This window comes from Loxodonta africana, chromosome 4 (genome assembly GCF_030014295.1).
Source record: "Loxodonta africana isolate mLoxAfr1 chromosome 4, mLoxAfr1.hap2, whole genome shotgun sequence".
NCBI lineage: Eukaryota > Metazoa > Chordata > Mammalia > Proboscidea > Elephantidae > Loxodonta > Loxodonta africana.
Window position 1 is genome coordinate 103,709,272 of NC_087345.1, and position 21,517 is coordinate 103,730,788.

The 21,517-nt window shown below is 35.0% G+C and overlaps 1 protein-coding gene across 1 annotated transcript in view; it reads left to right on the forward strand.

The window, feature by feature from the left end:
• The window catches only part of KIF21A (kinesin family member 21A), a 97,561-nt gene that overhangs the window by 51,652 nt on the left and 24,392 nt on the right, over positions 1 to 21,517 (forward strand). The window contains exons 17-27 of the mRNA XM_064285168.1: positions 3,322 to 3,390; positions 3,495 to 3,709; positions 3,858 to 4,011; positions 4,169 to 4,363; positions 4,855 to 4,956; positions 5,711 to 5,876; positions 10,510 to 10,570; positions 10,934 to 10,988; positions 13,517 to 13,731; positions 16,042 to 16,146; positions 17,588 to 17,716. Coding sequence (XP_064141238.1) covers positions 3,322 to 3,390; positions 3,495 to 3,709; positions 3,858 to 4,011; positions 4,169 to 4,363; positions 4,855 to 4,956; positions 5,711 to 5,876; positions 10,510 to 10,570; positions 10,934 to 10,988; positions 13,517 to 13,731; positions 16,042 to 16,146; positions 17,588 to 17,716 — 1,466 coding nt within the window. The remainder of the gene's footprint in view (positions 1 to 3,321; positions 3,391 to 3,494; positions 3,710 to 3,857; positions 4,012 to 4,168; positions 4,364 to 4,854; positions 4,957 to 5,710; positions 5,877 to 10,509; positions 10,571 to 10,933; positions 10,989 to 13,516; positions 13,732 to 16,041; positions 16,147 to 17,587; positions 17,717 to 21,517) is intronic.

A 21,517-nucleotide genomic window follows, 5' to 3' on the forward strand; every position in this document is an offset into this window, starting at 1 on the left:
ATCCGAGAATCTGGACTATTGGAAGAATAACGAGGCATCAGGATTGGAGGAAACTCATTATCAACCTGCGTTATTTAGATGACACAACGTTGCTTGCTGAAAGTGAAGGTGACTTGAAGCACCTACTGATGAAGATCAAAGACTACAGCCTTCAGTGTGGATTACACCTCAACATAATGAAAACAAAACCCTCACAACTGGACCAATAAGCAACATCATGATAAATGGAGAAAATACTGAAGTTGTCAAGGATTTCGTTTTATATGGATCCACAATCAGTGCCCGTGGAAATAGCAGTTAAGAAATCAAATGATGTATTGCATTGGACAAATCTACTGCAAAAGACTTCCTCCATATGTGAAAAAGCAAAAGTGTCATCTTGAGGGCTAAGGTGCACCTGATCCAAGCCATGGCATTTTTAATTGCCCCATATGCATGCGAAAGCTGAACAATGAATAAAGAAGACTGAGGAAGACTTGGTGCCTTTGAATTGTGTGGTGCTAGTAAAGAATATCGAATATACCATGGACTGCCAGAAGAATGAACAAATTTGTCTTGGAAGAATTACTGCCAGAATTCTCCTTAGAAGTGATAATGGCAAGACTTCTTGTCATGTACTGTGGACATATTATCAGGAAGAACCAGTCCCTGGAGAAAGTCATTATGGTAAAGTTGGCAAAGTTGAAGGTCATCTAAATAAAAGAAGACTTCTCAACGATGGATTGACACAATGGCTGCAACAGTAGACTCAAACATAGCAACAATTGCAAGGATGGCGCAGGACTGGGCAATGTTTTGTTCTGTTGTACATAGGATTGCTATGAGTCGGAACTGACTCGATAGCACCTAATAACAACAACAACATGGATTGTCTATTCTGGACATTTCATATAAATGGAATCAAGTAATATATACCTTTTGCATCTCACGTCTTTCAATTAGCCTGATGTTTTCAGCATTCATCTATGTTGTAGCTTGCATCAATATCACATTCCTTTTTGTGGCTGAGTAATACTTTATTGTATGGATAACACATTTTGTTTATGCATTCATCAGTTGACAGACATTTGAGTTCGCACTTTTTGCCCATTTATTTTGTTTTTAATGAAAACTTTTGGGGAACAAGAATAATTTCTTCACAATGTATGCTTATATATATGTGTATATATATATATATATTTTTTACTAAATCATCTGAGGTATAAACAAATAAAAAAAAAACCAAACCCAGTGCCATCGAGTTGATTCCGACTCATAGCGACCCTATAGGACAAAGTAGAACTGCCCCATAGAGTTTCCAAGGAGCGCCTGGCAGATTTGAACTGCCAACCCTTTGCTTAGCAGCCGTAGCACTTAACCACTACGCCACCAGGGTTTCCATGTGAGGTATACCGTATGAGGTATACCAAACCCCAAACCTGTTGTTTTCGAGAGATATAGAGAGAAAAATATTGAACAATAAACTCCTGGGATATAACTTTTGAATCTTACCACATCATATGATTCCCATGTTTTACTGTAAAAATTTAAGGCTGGCAAATCACATACACTGGAAACCGTGGTGCCATAGAGGTCCAAAAGGTCAAGAGTTCGAATCCACCAGGGGCTCCTTGGAAACCCTATGGGTCAGTTCTACTCTGTCCTCTAGGGTCATTATGAGTTGGAATCGACTCCATGGCAGTGGGTTTTTGGGTAATCATATACAAAGAGCCCTAGTGGCACAGTGGTTTAAGCACTCAGCTGCTAACTGAAAGGTCAGCGGTTTGAACCCACCAAATGCTCTGAGGGAGAAAGATGTGGCAGTTGTTCTTGTAAAGATTTACAGCCTTGGAAACCTAGCACGGCAGTTCTACTCTGTTCCCTAGGGTCTCTGAGAATCGGAATTGACTTGATGGCAGTGAGTTTGAATCTCATACAAGAGAGCCCTGGTGATGTGGTAGTTAAACCGTTCAGCTGCAAGCTGAAAGGTCAGCAGTTTCAACCCACCAGCTGCTCTGCAGGAGAAAAGACCTGGCAGGCTGCTCCCATAAAGATTACAGCCTAGGAAACCCTGTGAGGCAGTTCTGTGCCGTCACATCGAGTCACTATGAGTTGTAATCTACTCACCGGCACAAAATAACATTAATCACATGCAAAGCTCATATTTATTTGTTGCTCTGTGCCCATGATGTCGTTTTCTAAAAAGCGTAAGTATAAAACCAAGTTTGTACATCATATACAAAAATATAAATGAGCTTGAAATTTGATTTTTAATAGGAAGAAATTTGATGTGGTAGCAAGCTTGAATTATACGTTGGTTTTAGTTTTTGGTAGTTCATTCACTTAAATAATAACTTTGCTTCTATGTCAATCATTGTGGTAGACAATGGGTTATGACCATGATAAGTTAGAGTCCTTTTGTTGAAGAATTCCCATTTTGTAGGATAGGACTATGAATTAACATGAGAGGAATGATCTGTTTAATTTTGGGATACAAAAACATGAGGTTTTTTTTGTTTTAACTCAGAATGTAATTCCTAGAAGTGGTGTCTGTGATCAAGTCCAATTATTAACCACTGCCTGAGATCACAGAGTGAATAAATGACAGAACCAGGACTAGGATCTATGTTCTTTCACAGTCCAAAATTTTTTCCTAAATTATATCCCTATAATATAGCTAAAGTAGTTTTGAATACATAATTAGTTATCTTTCTCATCTAGTATACCTAGAAACAAATTGGTAGCCAATACTACTATTAAACAAAAATATTTTATTGACCATTTACTTTACCTACCCTATTAACATTTCCAGTTATTATAAAGTGCTAATACAATTAATATAAATTCTCCTTATATTTAGAACAGGGTTTATAATTATTGTATATATTGTAAGATGTCTCTATGAAAAATATTCTAAACTTTGTTTCTGCCAACGATATGACCAATGGTGATGAAATTTATAATTTTTCTGTGCGTTCCTGTTTGTGCCTTCAGCCAGCAGCTAAATCAAAATGTCTAACAAAAATTAAATGAGGCAATATTTGTAAAGCACTTAGAATAGTACCTGCATATAGCAAGCACTATGTAAGTGTTTGTTACATAAAACTGTGTGGCACAGAGATAACTTTTCATTTTTCAGAGAGTTGGCTATGCTAGTATGTATTTGTGTTTGTTGGAATAAAATATGTATATCTGTAGTAATAGACTCAAGCTGTTATTAAGTCGGATTCTGCTAAGAACTCTTAGAGTTTGCAGAGGGATGAGAAAATATGTTAATGTAAGAGTAGGAGGTGCTGTGTCTTTCAGGTTACGATTTAAGCTTTTTCAATTTTTTTTTTATAGCATCAACTTAGACTTCTAGAAGCTCAAAAAAGAAATCAAGAAGTGGTTCTTCGTCGCAAAACGGAAGAGGTAGTGTAATCAAATTGACTCCTTTGGAGAAACATTCTGACTTTGAGATAAATGGTGTATTTCTATAGACTGAGAGAATGAGTCAGTCTGTGTTGCTGTTTTAGGTTACAGCTCTTCGTCGGCAAGTAAGGCCCATGTCAGATAAAGTGGCTGGGAAGGTCACTCGGAAGCTGAGCTCATCTGATGCCCCTGTTCAGGACACAGGTTCCAGTGCAGCTGCTGCAGAAATAGATGCATCAAGGGCAGCGGCCCAGCAGAAAATAAGAATTCCTGTGGCAAGAGTCCAGGCCTTACCAACAGCCACAGCAAATGGAACCAGGTCAACATAATTCTTCAATTCCTCCTGACATAATCTTCATAGGCATTGTTACAGATGTTGAACTTAAATGAAAAAACTCATTATTTGGCAGCACACAATCAAATCAGCGTGTAAATAATTATGTCTGTCTGTTTTTATATGATTATAGAAAAAAGTACCAGAGGAAAGGATTGACTGGCCGAGTGTTTACTTCCAAGACGGCACGCATGAAGTGGCAGCTTCTTGAACGTAGGGTTACAGACATCATCATGCAGAAAATGACTATTTCCAACATGGAGGCTGATATGAATAGACTCCTCAAGGTAGGAAACATAGAACGTATATATCCTTCCCCTTAGCTGGTTGCAAATTTCTTCCTTGGATAAACTTAACATTTCTATGTTATTTTCTCAGCTTTGATTATACTTTGAATGACTAGATGAACATCATTTCTCAAAATCCAATCTGTTTTCTCAATAGCAACGAGAAGAACTCACAAAAAGGCGAGAGAAACTTTCCAAAAAAAGGGAAAAGATAGTGAAGGAGAATGGAGAGGGAGATAAAAATGTGGTTAACATCAACGAGGAGATGGAGTCACTAACTGCTAATATAGATTACATTAACGACAGTATTTCTGATTGTCAAGCCAACATCATGCAGATGGAAGAAGCAAAGGTTTGTAATTAAAAAAAAATCTTTAATGGCTTAACAAAAAATGTTTTCGTATTTTTTACCATTAAAAAACAAAAAAAACCTCTGCCGCCAAGTCAATTCCGACATATAGCAACCCTATAGGACAGAGTAGAATTGCCCATAGGGTTTCTAAGGCTGTAAATCATTATAGAAGGAGACTACCACATCTTTCTCCTGCAGAGTGGCAGGTGGGTTCAGACTGCTGACCTTTCGATCGGTAGCCGAATGCTTTTAACCACTGTGCTGCCAGGGCTCCTTGGTTTTGATTATACTTTGAATAAGTAGATGAATGTCATTTCTCAAAATCCAACCTGTTTATCATTAGCCAAAAAATATTTCTTTTTGATATACTCCATGAGCCCTAACTACTCCATCAGCTTCGTCTGCTGATTTTGTGCTAGTATTTATTATTTGTACGGCACATATCTCTTATTACATCCAAGTAATGATCACCATATGCTGGTTTGATGTAGGAAGAAGGTGAGACATTGGATGTCACTGCGGTCATTAATGCCTGCACACTCACAGAAGCCCGATACCTGCTAGATCACTTCCTATCAATGGGAATCAATAAGGTAAGATTTAACTATACTATTATTGAAAACCTAGGTTTTGACTTGTTTATTATAGTTTGGGTTATCTTTCTGCAGTGAACATTCTCTTTGTACTAAGAAAGAAGACTCGTCTTAATTGGGCAAGTACTCCTAGCTTTCTTTAGAGTCAAGAGAAGGCAGCAATATTTAGATAAATTTTTCTAATCCTTGTTTCATTAGTTTCTCCTCTATTGTGCTTGTGAATTAGACAGATAGCTTAAAGAAGAAATAATTCCCCTTTTGCTTTAACATAGGAAAGATGAAAATATCTCTGAGAGTTCAAACAGACTTAATATCATAACTTTGATTTATACTGATTTTTTATAGCTCAAAACAAAATCAGAAAGGAAAAACTATGGTTCAATCCCTCTTTGAAGATAAATGCTTTAATCTATCACCTGTAAGAAGCTTCTGCCCAAATGTTGAAGATAATAATGATTTTTTCCTAGTTGGGACAGTGCAAGATGACTTATATTCTCTCATTTAATCTACACAAAGTGTTAGGAAGTAGGTATTATCCATATCATTTTACAAGTGAGAAACTGAGAATCAGAAACATAAGGTAACTTGCTCAAGGTCACCGAGCTAGTAAGTAGAGGAGCTGGCCTTTGAACCAGGTCTGTCTGATGTCAAAGTCCATGTATTATATGTATTTGCTGTTTGATACAGATCTTGTGTGGTAGATTCTGTTTTGGATGACCCAAGTTTTTCTTTTTTGTTTTTGGTGTTGTTACAGGGTCTTCAGGCTGCCCAGAAAGAGGCTCAAATTAAAGTACTTGAAGGTCGCCTGAAACAAACTGAAATAACTAGTGCTACACAAAACCAGCTTTTATTCCATATGTTGAAAGAGAAAGCAGAATTAAACCCTGAGCTAGATGCTTTACTAGGCCATGCTTTACAAGGTAATTTGCTAAATTTTAATTAAATGTATTGCATGGTAGCTTTGCTCTTTGAGCATGCTAGCCTATACTTCTTTCCCCTATAACTTGACTGAATAGATGCTGTATTTACTTACACTTTTAATAATTATTTCTTCTTTAATTTGCATGTATAAATTTTGAGGGAAATAATTATTGTTCTTCCAAAAAATTATCACCAACTTAAAAAGACTTAGTTAACCCCATTACACAATTAGTTTTTATGGCTAAAGAAAACCAACCAAGCTTCTGAATTGGTTACTTAAATTATCAACCGAGTTTCCTTACTTTACTCTGCATATCCAACTGCCTTAAAATCAGTGTTTGCTATGGCATCTATTCTATATCTCTTATAAATGATACATGATCTTGTTTTATATGGGAGTTCTTGACATTGGATCTGTTTTGATTGGAGTATTGCTTTTTGTTTCCTTTTTGCTATTGTTTACACAGATCTAGATAGCGTACCATTAGGTAAGTATGTTTAGCTTTCTGTGTACCCCACAGCTGCATGAATTACTAATTGTTTATGTACACTAATTGTGGTACATCTTATTTAAAAATTTTTATTGGTAGCCAGCTATTTTTTGCATGATCTTTATTGAAATGTGTCCTTGGCCACAAACATACTAAGTCTTTTGTCTTTATTAAATATTCCTGATTTAAAAATTCCTAGATGTTTAAAGAAGTATGCTTTAGTTAGTTGCCTATTTTATTATTTGAGCTCTAGTTGTGGCTGGTTTCATAAGTTCTCTAAGTTTTTTCTCCTTCTTATAGTAGAGGAACGTAATATTTGTTCCTTTTAAATTTTTAAATCTATTAACTTGCATCTATTGTTTTAACCACATAAGTAACTTTCTTTAAAACCCATTTAGTGTCTTTGGTATATATTTGCTAGAATCTCATCTATTCTCTATTTTTGTAAAATTAGGCACACATGTCTAAAGATTGTACGTAAATTGAACAGAAGTATTCAAAGGATTTTTTTTCCCCCTAAACAGGCTGAAACAATACTTATAGCATAATATTTTAAAGTTAGAAGGAGCTTTGGAGATCATCAAGTACAGAGGCTTTTAATCTTTCTCTCCTGCTTCTACAACATTCCTGTGGACTGTACTCACCCATTGAGAGTATCTTTACCTGCTCTTAGTGATTAGACACATGAAGGAGTATTAGGAAAATTTTATTGCTTGGTTTTTGCCTGAATGATAATTTTGGAGCAGTTTTTATTTAAATAAAATTATTTTTAAGTCTAACCTTAACTTTTTTTCCTAATCACACAGCTGTCAAAAGTGTAATTCCTTTTATTATGCAAATAAAACATATGAACTATTTAATTTTTTAGACTTTCACATTGCATGTTAATCTCAAAATGGCACTTTCTTGAGATCAGGTGCATAATATAGGTACAGAAAGGCTACTATGTTTGAGGTCTTCAGGCTATAACGGGGACAGGTAGAAGAACTGAGCTTGGTTACATTAAAGAACCTAGTTAGGCTGCTGAAGTACTGGGCATGAAAAATATAATTTCAATGGGAAAAACCTACTTCGAAACCCAGCATTATTACCATTTCATGTGTTATCAAACATTCTTCTTTCTCTTCTCCTTTCCCTCTCCTCCTTCTTCTCTTTATTTATTTATTATCAGTGGCTTAACTTACAGTAATAAAAAAATTCTTATGTAAATCTATGACCTCGTTTAGCTTGGAGAAAAATTTATTGCCTCTTTGGTGTTCTTTTGTGCAGAAAAATATTAAACTGCTAATTTGATGAGCATTATTACTCTTTTTGCAAGTGAGAGAAACCTCATAGACCCATTGCAAACAATTTTCAATTATCTATAGCTGACGAAGGGTCAGAAGCATACAATGGTAGCTCCATTCAGCTGATGTAACCCATGTAGTGTGAGTGCACAGTCAGTTTATAAGAGAACAAGACACAGGGAAAGTCTTGAGGATTCCAGTCTTTTACTTTCTCCCTCCATGAGAGGTCACACAGGGAGTGAAAATGCAGCAAATTTCATGCAGCAAATTGTGTATGATGTTTATGCACAGGAAAGACTCAGTGCCCAAGGTTTTTACTGGGACTGGTCACATAGGCATCCTATGGGGACTGGTCACACAGCTGCATAACACCTAGCACCGAGACTCCCAGAAAGAAAGCATAACCTGTATTATTTGCACAACCAGTTGAGGCAGTGAGCCACCCTTTTCAGTTATCTGTGGACAGGGACACTCTGAGAGACAAGTTCCCAGACACCAGCCAAAGACCAGCCTTGCAAATAGGCCTTCCTAAGGATAACAGTCTCAGGACAGCTATGTTAACTGTCTTGTGCTCCCTACCCAAGATTTCTTTTTGTAACCATTTTGCTTAACTTCTAGTGAAGTTGAGACTGAAACTTTATACTCATATGAATGAACTTTAGCACATTTGGGAGTTTTAAATATGCCTTTGTCTCTAATGCTGCTGTGATGAGGAAAGAAAATGGCCTTGGGGCAAGAACTATGTTCTCAGAGTTGAAAGTACAACAATCAGGTGATGGCATGTCCTACTGTCCAGTGCCTCAGACCAAGCCCAGTGGGATTTGATTCAGTTACTGTCTGGCTGGGGGGCCTCTGTGCTCTGGCCAGGTAGGTTAGGACTAGCCACGTTGTTATTAGGTGCCGTTGAGTCAGTTCCAACTCATAGCAACCCTAAGACTAGGCTCCGTAATCTCTAAATAAAGTGGCCCTTATTAAGCATTCACATGGTGTTCAAATATTATCTAGTTTCATCACTCCTTGCAAGAAAAATACTAGCAAATCTTAGTCCATTTTTACACATGGGGAAATGTAGAGTAGGTTTACCATTTGTTTACAACCTCGTTTTCTCCATTATCAGCCAATTCAGTCACCTGAATTGCTGTTGTTAGGTGCCATCAAGTCAGTTCCAACTCATAATACCTTATGTACAATGGAACGAAACACTGCCTAGTCCTGCGCTATCCACACAATAGTTGCTATGTTTGAGTCCATTGTTGCAGCCAGTGTGTCAACCCATCTGTTTGAGGGTCTTCATCTTTTTCGCTGACCCTCTACTTTACCAAGCATGATGTCCTCCAGGGACTGATCTCACCTGATAACATGTTCAATGTGTGGGAGACAAAGACATCCTCGCTTTTAGTACAGCATTCTGGCTGTACTTCTTTAAAGACAGATTTATTCTTCTGGCAGTCCATGGTATATTCAGTGTTCTTTACCAACACCATAATTCAAATGCATCAATTCTTCTTTGGTCTTCCTATTCATTCAGTCACCTTAAAAAACCAAATCCGTTGCTGTTGAGTCGATTCCAACTCATAGCAACCCTATAGGACAAAGTAGAACTGCTCCATAGGGTTTCCAAGGAATGGCTGGTGGATTCACACTGCCATCCTTTTGGTTAGCAGCAGTAGCTCCTAACCACTGAGCCACCAGGGTTCCTCAGTCACCTTAGCACTTGATTATCCTGTCTCTGAAGCAAGTCTTTGAGCCTTCCTCTTATGGGGAGCTTTGAGGTATACACTGCCTTCAAGACCATCATTTTCTTCACTTCAGAAAGTCACTCCCTTTGTGTGGGTCCTAGATGGGTCTCCATTTCAAGTAATAGAGTTAAATGTCACTGAATTTCCATCAAAGTCCTTGCTTTGGAAGAAAGTGAGCATCAGTGAAGAGAAAGGAATTAGTTGAGTCATGTACACAATCCACTTATATGAGACAATATTAAAAGTTAAAAGGGGATGAATTCTGCATATTTTTCATTAATGTAACTTGTTATTTGTAATATTGTCTTTAGTTTTGTAGAATGATTTTATAATAAAATGTATGTATTTTAAAAGCGTCTACCTACATTAGGGATTCTCTGACATTTTAAATAATTCACTTTCTGCGGCTGTCTTATTTACTGACTTCCTACTAGTTTTATATGTTTGCTTTTTTTCTTTTGTTACTAGTCTGCTAGAGTTGTTCTGAAATAGCAATGGTTTCTTTGTATTGGTTTTTAGAACTGTTGCATGCAAACTATTGTTTTTGTCTTCTGTGTACTTGTGAATAAGTTGCATGCTGATGTGTGTGACTTTTGAATACCTGCACACACTCTCACACTACTTGAAGGCATTTTTCCATTTCAGTAAGTTGGTATAACTGCTAAAGTGTAACAAGTACGTTCATACTTACGTAGTATTCACAGTTGACTTGGGACATTGAAAGGGAGCTCATGCAACGTTTACTTTAATGTTGTATTATTTTACAGAGTGGATTTCCTTGTGTTTGGATGGCATTCGACAATATATGACTCTGAAAAAAATATCGTTCTATATACGCTGATAAATACATGATCACATTCCTACCCTAAGAATGTTGTTCTTCTGTGTTTTACTGTTCAAACTCAGGGTTTTCCTATTTTAAATATATTTTTCCTCGTCTTAGGACATATATGCAAAGGAGTTCCTTAGGAATGTTTTTCCATAGTTTCTACTTAGTTCCTAAAAGCACAGTGCCCATACTGAGACTTTGGACTGACATTTATTACTGCATAGAGATTGTAGTCACTATTCTAACTGTGACATGTGGATAATACTTACATTTTGGGCATTTTTTAGAAAATCTAGAGGATAGTACTGATGAGGATGCACCTTTAAACAGCCCAGGATCAGAAGGAAGGTAAGAGAGACTTTTGAAACTTAACAGATTTGACTTTTTTTCTCTAATTGTTTAATACTTTTATCTTGGCACTTAAAGAAATTCTTGTAAAGTAATTATATGGGTTAGTTATAACTTTGAATTTTATGGCTAACTGGATAGCACTAGAAACAGAAATATGGAAACTCAACTAAGTCGTGTTTATTGAGATCAAGTATTTTAGAATAAAATAAAATAAAAATTTAAGTAAGGAAAACTGAATTGTTTTTTAATTAAGAAAATATTTTGGTTTTGTATATTTCATAGTTGTAAACATAGAGGACATATAGTTTTCTATAACAAGTTCCCTTTTAATCTTGTGGTTAATTATTTATTTCCATATAGCATGCTGTCTTCAGACCTTATGAAGCTTTGTGGTGAAGTGAAACCTAAGAACAAGGTAAGGATAATGAAATGCCGGGTGAATACTTTTTTCCCACTGTAATATCTTATCACATAAACACAAAGGCCCCAGTCTCCACTCTTAATAGATTGGCAAATAGACATAACTTTTATAAAAATTCTCCCATGTGTAAGAAATTTAATTCTTTATCATATTATCCTTTAAGTGATAGCTGAAAAATAATTAAAGAGAAAATTTTCTCCTTGGTGGAACTTGGGCTTTACTGTGTCCTTGCCCTTTTTCTGTGGGATAAGATACTATTATGGAGGCTGATTTTTAAGCTGTTGGTTAATTAAATGATAGACCCTGTGATGATACATAATGTAAGTCATTTAGATTGGCAGAAGGTTTTGAAATTTTAGCATTCTGCTATATATTCTTAAATGTCTCTCGTTTCCTTTGACTAGTATTTTGAGGTGGTTTGAATAATATGCCAACCCTTAGTCATTGTGTTATGTTAAAAACTTGTGAGGCTATAATGCATATTTGTAGGCTTGAAAAAATACATAAATGATAAAAACTATTAAATGTGTAAGATGCATATGACGCATTTCAGATTGAGAGTGGTAACATGTGATAGTACATGAATTAACTAATAGTCTTAAGATACTAGAAAACAAAGCAGTCCCACAGTGCTTAGTAAATATTTGTTGAATAAACGGACAGAATCAGGACCTGAACAAATAATACTGTGCAAAAGGACAGTACTGATTTAAGGCCCACAGTGGTTAGCCAGGTCATGTAAATGAGTAATTTGGCTGGATGTAAAATAATGAGAGACGTAAGTGTGGTTAACTGGAGAGCCTGTGCCCCATTTAAAGCAAATAGTCACCACTTAACTCTTGTTCATTTTTAGCATGTGGGTATATGGGCCTAAGGCTACCAGATATTCTAGTTTTTCAAGACAAGCCCGAAATACGGATTTTTATGTAGAATTTTCTGATTTTTAAAACGCTGGGCAAACCAAACAAAAAGCGTTTCCTGGCTCTTGCCCATGGTCTTTGAATGACTGATTGGGAACCTGTGACTTGTATTTTATTATTCTAAGTGACTAAGCAGAGGCTACCCAATCTCAAAGAAAATATTCTAGTAAGCTTAGGTTCTGATCCTTGGCAGAGGAGGGAAATACTCTCTTAAGGTAACTTTCATCTTTCAGACCCTGTAGGAAGGAGATGTGAAGTAGTAGCCATCTCTTGAAGGAACCACTGAAGTTAGGAATTTCAAGTAATCTATCTTCTCTGCCCTGGGCCCAAGGCAGTGGAGAGAATTTACAGTGTAAAAATGGTTGTAGGGCGTTCCCTTTCCAAAGTTTTCTGAAGTGCTACCTATTACGCCTTTTGAACTGCAAAGATGTCTGACAGGATCTCGTATCATTTTTTTCACTCTTTGAAAAAAATCAAGTTTACTATACATTTTAAATAGGTTTATAGCAGTACTCTGTGTTATGTGCAAGGGATATAAAGTTGAATAAAACAGGGTCCCTGCCCTCTAGAAGTTTATAATCTGGTTATAACCTGGTTATAATCTGGTAAATACCTTGATAATGTGTTAATACCTTAGCAGATAACAACAATTAATTCTGAGCAATAACAGTGCAATTATTTGCTTGTCGAGATTAAGGAAATGAATGCTTATAGTGAGTTTTAGATCCTAGGAAAATAACCTTCACTTGCTTCACCATACTGCCAAAAACCGTGCTGGCTAGTGTTGAATTATCCAGCAGGCAGATTAAACACAGAAAGGCATCAGGGAGCAGAGTCACAAAAATTGAGAAAAAAATTTTAAACCTGTTATAAAGAAAAAATGTATATCTAATCCAACTATGTGTTTTCTTTAAGAAACCCATTTTAAATATAAAGACAGATTAAAAATAGAGAGATGGAGAAAGATACAGCATACCAATAGTAATCAAAAGAAGGCTTGGGAAGAGGAGTGTGGGGGAAGGGGTATTTAGGGACTCTATACTTTCTGCACAATTTTTCTGTTGACCTAAAAGTGTTCTGAAAAATAGTCTATTAAAAAAAGCATTTAAACATAGAAGAAGAAAAAAAAAAAACAGTTTAGTTGAGCTTCTCAGCAATTATCTTTTGGTATAATTTCATTCTTTTTTTTTAATCACATGTTGAGAGAGCTGACCATAAGTAGCAGGATAGCACAGTAACATTGGAGACATAATGTCTGGCTTTGCCATTTACTACCTGTGTGATCTTGTGGAAGTTGCTTTAGCTTCTCTGTGTTTCAGTTTCCTCATTTGTGAATTGAGATGGTAGTACCTGCCTAAATGCTGAATACCTGGCACATAAGGAGGAAGATAAAAATGTTGGCTATTATTATATCCTCTAAAGGTTTTAATCTTGGATAACTCTGGCTCGTCACTATCTTATGTGCTATGCTTGACATAGCTGCTTGGAAAAGACACACTAAATGTTTTTACCTATTTCAAACTACTGGTAAATCTCTATTCCCTAATGATCTTCTATGTGAAAGTTTGTCCCTGATTGCTTTTCCTTTCATTCTTTGACTAGGCCCGAAGGAGAACCACCACTCAAATGGAATTGCTGTATGCAGATAGCAGTGAACTAGCTTCAGACACTAGTGCAGGAGAGGCCTCCTTGCCTGGCCCTCTTACGCCTGTTGCAGAAGGGCAAGAGATCGGAATGAATGCAGACACAAGTGGTACTTCTGCTAGGGAAAAAGAGCTCCCACCCCCATCTGGCTTACCTTCTAAAATAGGCAGCATGTAAGTCTGGCCCAGCTATACTAACTTCTTTTCTTTTTGCTTTTTAAACAATATGCATGTTGCTATTTTCTTATTTCTTTCTTTTTTTTTAAACTATGTAAATAAGATCTTTGATTTTCAAAGTAATTCTGTTAGGTATTGTCTTCCGTAATTTGGGGGCCATTTGAAATCATTTAAAATGAGATGTTCTTTTTTGAATATTTTGTCTTGTCCAACTTCTAGGATCATTCTTAAGGGTTATAATTGTTATAAGGGCTGAGTTATGAATTACAGACAGGAAATTTATTTAGAAACATCTAAACTAGATCACTCTTAAGTTATACCTGAAAAACCGTTACATGGAAACAGAAACCTTAAAGACTCTCACATTTTCTCTAAATTACGTATGTCCTAGTTCTGAGAGTCTGATCAGGATGGCAGAATTTTGCTGACCCTTTTATAGTAAAAGAGAGGTATCAATTATAAATGTAAGACATTCTGAGCTTCCTTAATTCTTTACCTTGAAACACATTGCATGTCTGGGATGAGGGCCTGCACACATTATTTTTATTGGTATTATTAAAGATTTGAGGGAGGGAATATTCTTTCTCCCATCTATGATAATCTGAACAAAAACATTCCATTCAAAATAAATCTTAGAATTTTTCTCATTATTACCTCGAGGACACAGAAAGATTTTTCTACACAAGCCAGTGTGTGCGGTGTGTAAAGGATGTACATGTATGTGTGTATTGGTAGTTATGTTAAATTTAGATCATCATTTACTGATAAAGATTTTTAATGACATTTTCAAACTAACCCTCACATACAGTCTAGCAAATGACTTATGGAATAATCACATTGCTGCATTGAGGAGTACACTATATGACTCTGCAAATAATAAAGAAATAACACACTTTCCCCACTTGAATATCTGTTAACTCTTAAATTTGAAATAGCTCTTAATTTTATGAAGATATTTCTGTTGTCTTCTATTCAGTAATTTCATCTGCTACCTTTAGTTCCAAAGTTAATTTTAATGACAGAACTTTCTCGCATGTGCTTGAGGTGGCCTATGTAATTAACTGTTGAATTTGCTGTTGGAAATTGCTAACCAGTGTAGCTTATGGCTTTAGTGCTTTTGTGATAAGGTGAGCGTAGAAGAAATGCTTTTGGTGATGTCAGTGATATGGAAATTAGAATAGATTTTAGGAACCCGAATGTGTTCAGCAGTTAGTCTATCAGATGAATAGAAACTTTTGGAATCCCAAGACTAAATCTATGGCCTGGAGTCCAGATTCAGGTAATACCTTCGTTTTGCCTTTTTTCATTTTTAAAATATACCCTTTATGATAGGCTATAGAGAATTATATATTTTAGACTATTTCTTCATATTTTTTTTAAATTTTCATAAATTCAGATGCATGTGTAATTCTTTACAAATGTAAGGGTTGGTCACCTTTGATACAGTGACTTATAAGCCTTCAGTGCCTTGCTTTTATTGCGTAAATTAAAACAATGTACTCAAGTGACCCTTTTGATTTAAAATGATACAGAAATTCTAAAATGCTATTTCCTCTGTTTAGAAAAACCAAGCACACGAAGTTTAACTATGTTTAGTTTTCAGTTTTAAGTAGAAATCATGTAAGCCCATTCTGGGATCTGGCTTTCTAATTAATTTTTCTTCTTATTAATATTACTAGCCAAGGATATCAAAAAGACTTTTTTTTAATTAAATTCATTACCATCATCCATAAAAATCAAGCCTAAAACTTTTAATTACATAGGAACTAGTCGATATTTAAAGTTTATAATTAGGCAAGAATAATTTTATTACTAAAATGTATAGAACTACTAATTAAGAATTAAATACTATGTGAGTGAAATAATTGTGTGTGTTATTGTTTTTGTGATTGCTTGTAGTGCTATTTTAGGACTATCTAAATATTAATTCATTAAACTTCATTGTTTTTTATATTCTGATATTCTTGTTCTTGAAAAACTTTTTTTCCAAATTTTAATCAAACATTTCTGTTTAAAATAAAATGTTTATTATAGCTAGTTTAGCATTGATGTTTACATTCAAATGTAATATTTTCGTGTAATTTAATAAGGTTGCTAATTTAACAATTAAATATATAACTGTATATTTCCATCAGCTAAAGATAATTCATGTAATATTTTCTTATCCTACTTTTATATTTTGTTCCCATATAATAATCTGCTCAAGTTCCAGCTAGAAATCTATTAAAAATTTTGGGTTAGAAACTTACCAAACAAAATTATACGTACAAATTTAAAACTGGATAATTAAATCTCTTTCTAATTTAGTTCCAGACAGCCATCTCTATCAGAGAAAAAAATACCAGAGCCTTCCCCTAGAACAAGGAGAAGGGCATATGAGAAAGAAAAATCGAAGACCAAGGAACAAAAACAGTAAGTTACTAATACTTTTTACCTGTTAGAGACTGAATATAATCTCTGCTGCACTTAGATACCAAAGTATAATAGTAAACTGTTTTCTAGATTTAGTATGGCTCTGTGGTTATGACTAATTTGACTAATCAAGACAATCAAGTCAACAGTTGGTTTGGCTAACTGGTTTTATAACTTTCTCGGTCACACTCAGATACCTATAAAAATATCTGAGTACTTGTTCTCTATCATGCACGCTTATTTAATTTTAAATATATGCATGTTTGTCAAGAGAGTCAATATATATTTGAGACAAAGCTTGTTAAAGGTAATGAATTAAATCTATATTTTAAATAGTCTTCTAGAATGTTTTGAAATTAGACTATCATCTGATAAAATTGGCATTGGCTTTGCCTCTTTAACGTGGCTGACAAAAAGCTACTGTATTAGTCATAAGTCATATAAGACATTAGTCATCAAAACTATGCCATTTTCTTGCTTTCACTTAAGTTTTAATTGCTTTTTGCAGCAATGTTTTAAAAGCCATTTGTGTGTTTTATGAGGATTAGTTTATTTAACACTGCATGATATAATCTGATGAGCCACATAACTGGGGCCTTGTAAATTGCAGTCCCACAATTTACAGAAAGTTGAATAGGTCAGATTCACTGTCACCCTTCCACCCTGTGGCACACCTACTCATCCCTCCGGTGATCTACCATGTTGCAGGTGACATGGAAATCTCTGACATGTCCTTGAGTGAGGGTATCAATGCTGATCTGCATTTTCATATTTGTAAAGCTAATTTCTTTACTATAGCAGTAAATATAAACATAAGGCCCTGTGTATTTTCTCTACCCCAGTGTATGATCCTATATCTCCCCTGCCCTGTGCCAAGGGGACACACTGAACTTTGACCACTGGTTTAGCTGACTTGAATGTCCTGGAAATCATCCTTCTAATTATCCTTGCTTCCTGCATTTAAAGATGTCATTTGTGTGTTTGTAGTGAATCAAACATCTCAAGAATAATTGGGAGATAGGGACTGGAGCAGATAAGACTTTAAAAAATAAATAAGTGGGTGATTCAATTGAACAGGCAAACCACTTTCAGAATCTCTAGATCATTTGTAAAACGAGCAACTTAATCTTAACTCTAAAATTTTAGAATTTTAAATTCTGCTTGTTTTATTTATACTGACTCCTGACTTCAACAGATAGAACTTTTTCTTTAGTGCCATCTTGTGGCTCATGTAACAAAGTCCAGTGATTTTTTTTTTTTTTTTTAATTAAATTGCTCTGAGTGCATTTTATCTTACAAAAGAGGAATGAAAGAAAGACGGAAGGAGCTTTCTAGTGAAAAGTTTCTTGTTGTTCTTCTTTTCAAAACATATTTCTTATAACCTGCCTAACAGATCATAACCAATTAAAGCCACCTATTTAATGTTCTTTTTTTCTTGTAGCTCAGATTCTGGAACCTCAGAGGCTAGTCTTTCACCTCCTTCTTCCCCACCAAGCCGGCCCCGTAATGAATTGAATGTTTTTAATCGTCTTACTGTTTCTCAGGGAAACACATCAGTTCAGCAGGATAAGTAAGTTGTTATGGAAAACAGCCCCAACTATTTATATAATATTCTGAGTTTTCAGTACAGTCTGTAGAAAACTACTTAACCATCTCTTTGTGTGGAAGATGGAGCCTGACGTGAACTCTTGCTGTATTTTATATACTTTTCCAATGGGAAATGAACCGTATAGCCAAAATTAGAGAAAATTATTTTCCTGCTGAACGTTATTCCCTATTGTAGTTTGCATTCCTGTACTTTCATCACTTGTCTTGCCTCTTCTTTTGCATATAAATTAGAATTTAAATATCTTTGAGACTCCTTGAAGTTTAAATTTCTTAGAACTCTGCAGCTTCTGTGAGCCCATAAAAACCTCTCATCCAGATAGCCTAAATTGAAAAGAGGCAAATTATTTTATCTTTTGTGGATATAACATTTTATAAAGACCATTGTTACGTGTGTAACGTGTTACCAATCATTTGACTATTCTAGACATATGCACCATAAAACTTTAGTAATTGGGATCTTGGAATAAAAGAGCATCTTTGAGGGTGGGAAGGATGGTAGATCGTGGGGGAAAAATGGTTGGAGAGGTGTGGAAAATGCAATTTTTATTAAATTTGAAATAAAAAAATATCCCCACGTTGAACCAGAATCTCTCTTGCAAGAATTCGATACTGACAACACTGCCATAAGGTATTTATTAACTCCGATTTGTATGCTTTGTTTCTTGGCACAATTGTTTGTTTTCTATGCTATTCTTTCCCTCTAATGTCAGCAGTCTCTGAAATTTATAGGATGCTGTCTAAGTATCTGTCTAGCATGTTTAGATCTTGCTAAATAGTTCTGTAAACTTAGAGAAACACACGACCCTTTTGAAAGATTTTTTTGAATTCTTGACTAGATTTTAATATAGTTTAATTAGTAGATGACATGTCCTTCAAATTGATGTATATAGGCAAATATTTTTTCATGGTATTGAAAAAAATGCTTTTACATTGTTAAGTCATATTGAATTGAGAAAAAGAACAGAACATTAATTATATGGAGAATTACTCAATTCTGTCTACCTTGCATTGGCAGTTCTAATTTTTTTGTGCCATTCTTTTGATAATATTAACTGTTTAGTCATAGTTCCATATTTTTTACTAAAAAATTTTATGAGCTACCAATAATTTGGGAAACCCTGGTGGTGTACTGGTTAAGCGCTACGGCTGCTAACCGAAAGGTCAGCGGTTCAAATCCACTAGGCGCTCCTTGGAAACTCTATGGGGCAGTTCTACTCTGCCCTATAGGGTCGCTATGAGTTGGAATCGACTCGACGGCAACGGGTTTGGTTTGGTTTTTACCAATAATTTGACTTTTGTCATCTTTAGAAGCTAAAATTTAGAGTGACTACCTACTTTACCCTTTCAAAAACTCCCCTACCTCTTTTATTGCTTTCTTTGGGGTTCCTGTTTGAGACCAACATTGTTCACCAGTAAGAAGTAGAACCTACACATTGTTTCTGGTCACATTCCATGCCAGCGCTCACTTTATCCTTATTCTACCCAAGCCTATTATAGAAGTTACATAGATTTTCCTAAGAACCAAACTCACAACCAGTCTTGGAAGCCTTAGGGTAGGTCTGATAGTAGTGGCTTAACTGTGTTTTAAATCCCATTAAAGTTCCCCAACTATTGCTGAGGCTTCCTTAGTCCAAAGAACTCAGCATTTTTGACATAAATTCAAACCAAAGATTACTAAATTTGGGGGATTTACTTTCCATGTAAACATACAATATACTTGTTCAATTTCCACATTAGAACATAATAAAGATTAGTTCAATAAGTGAATAGTTTTGGAAATAGGAAATTTTTTCTAGTGTGGTCAAATTAAATGGAAAGAACATTGAAGTGATGTATTTCATATACTTGGTATTGTTCCTTTCAAGGACCTAAATTTAAAAGTGAGGATAGGCTCTGTAGATCAGTAGTAAACGGAAAAAAATTTCCTCCAAGTTGAAACATAAGTATCAAATATTTTACTTGACTTATCTACATTTTGAAATTCCTGATATCCAGTGCAAATAGAAAAGCAGGGCCCTATAAAGGAAATTTTTGCTGTGTTTCTGTGTTACTCATACTATTGATTTTCAATTCAAACTCAGTGTCTTTACCTGCTGACATCTGTATTCTTTCTCCTCCTAATTCTAACTCTTTCACTGTAGGTCTGATGAAAGTGACTCCTCTCTGTCAGAAGTACACAGGTACTTTCTATCTTTCCTATATTCTGGCCTTCCGTTGGTGCTTTAAAATGCTTTCTAGAAATTCTAAGCCAGTCCCATTTTTGTTGCATGCCTTACTTGTTGCACACCATGTAAATACACTAATATTTTCAAACATATTAATTTTAATATATTTTTGCAATCATGCCTTTTAGACAGAGAAGTGGAAAACTGTTTCTGTATGATAGTTTAAAAGTTGTGTTTTTGTGTGTGTGTGTGTGTGTCTGTAATCTAAGAATTTTCTTTAAAAGAAATTAAGTTTGGTGAACATTGGTGTTAAGATTTACTCCTCAGTGATGAAATACTTTCAATATCTCAGTGTGGGAGGTGAATAAAATATTTTTTTGTGATTAGTTGAACAGTTAAATAAAAAGTTTACCACAGTTTTTTGATGGGAAGAAGGTATACTAGGGGAAAAAAAAGATACTATGGTATCAAAAATGGGAAGAAAAAGGAATAGAAAATAGAAGTTTTTTTTTCTTTTTAACAATAAGTAATTTTTATGGATAAATATTATTTTTTAAAATAACAATGTTACACTCTTTCATGTTATGGATTTTTATTTTATTTTTGTTTTTTGGACTCTTACCTTTTCTCTCTCTCTCTATCATGTCTTTTCCTGGTTTATCATTTTGTCGCCTCCCTCTTTGCCCCTGTTTTCCCTGTCTTATGGCCTTTTTGCTGATCATCAGCAGATCCTCCAGAAGGTAGGCAAGGGGAGGGAGAGGAGATTGATTTCATTGACTATAATATTACAAGATTTCAATGGTTTACATCGAACAAAAATGAAGTGTTGCTTTTTTTCTCCTTCGGATCGGGTCTGTTATACAAATTTGTTATAGTTGTCCTTAACTTAAACTACTTGCAAGTTGATTTTTATATTTCAGAATGTTAATAGCTTAATGCTAATAAAGTAATACCACAGTGTATATTTCCAATTTCTATATTGTTTCCATTATCTTTGATGGAAGGTAATGTATATAAAACATTAGCCCTTATATTCTGAACATTTGAGAACATTTTTCAGTATCCAATTAATAAAATACTGTAGTTAAACTTGAGTTTTTTTTTTTCCTTTCAAAAGACTGAATAATGAATAGCAATAAAATATATAAGAATGAAAAAGAGGCATCCTGTTCTCCAGGAAATAATGTGTCATAAGTCACTGGAAGCAAATGTCTGTAGAATACTTTCATAATACTACAACCTTTGAATTACTGACATAATTGTCTTAAGTGTTATATCATCGGGGGTACATTCAATAGATTCTTAAAAGCTGGTGACTGAAGGAAGAGAATCTTTGGAGACACAATATTGTATAACTGAGTGTTCAGCTTTTTTTTTCTTAGGATGATTTGTGTCATTAAATGTACATTAAAAATGGCTCTTAGGCTGTTAACATGAATTTTTTCTTTATAATCAGCTTGTTGAAATACACGTACACATATATATATTCTGTTTGAGAAGTAACAGTAATATCTTATGTATCTAGTGCTGCTATAACAGAAATACCACCAGTGGGTGGCTTTATCAAACAGAAATTTATTTTCTCAGAGTTTAGGAGG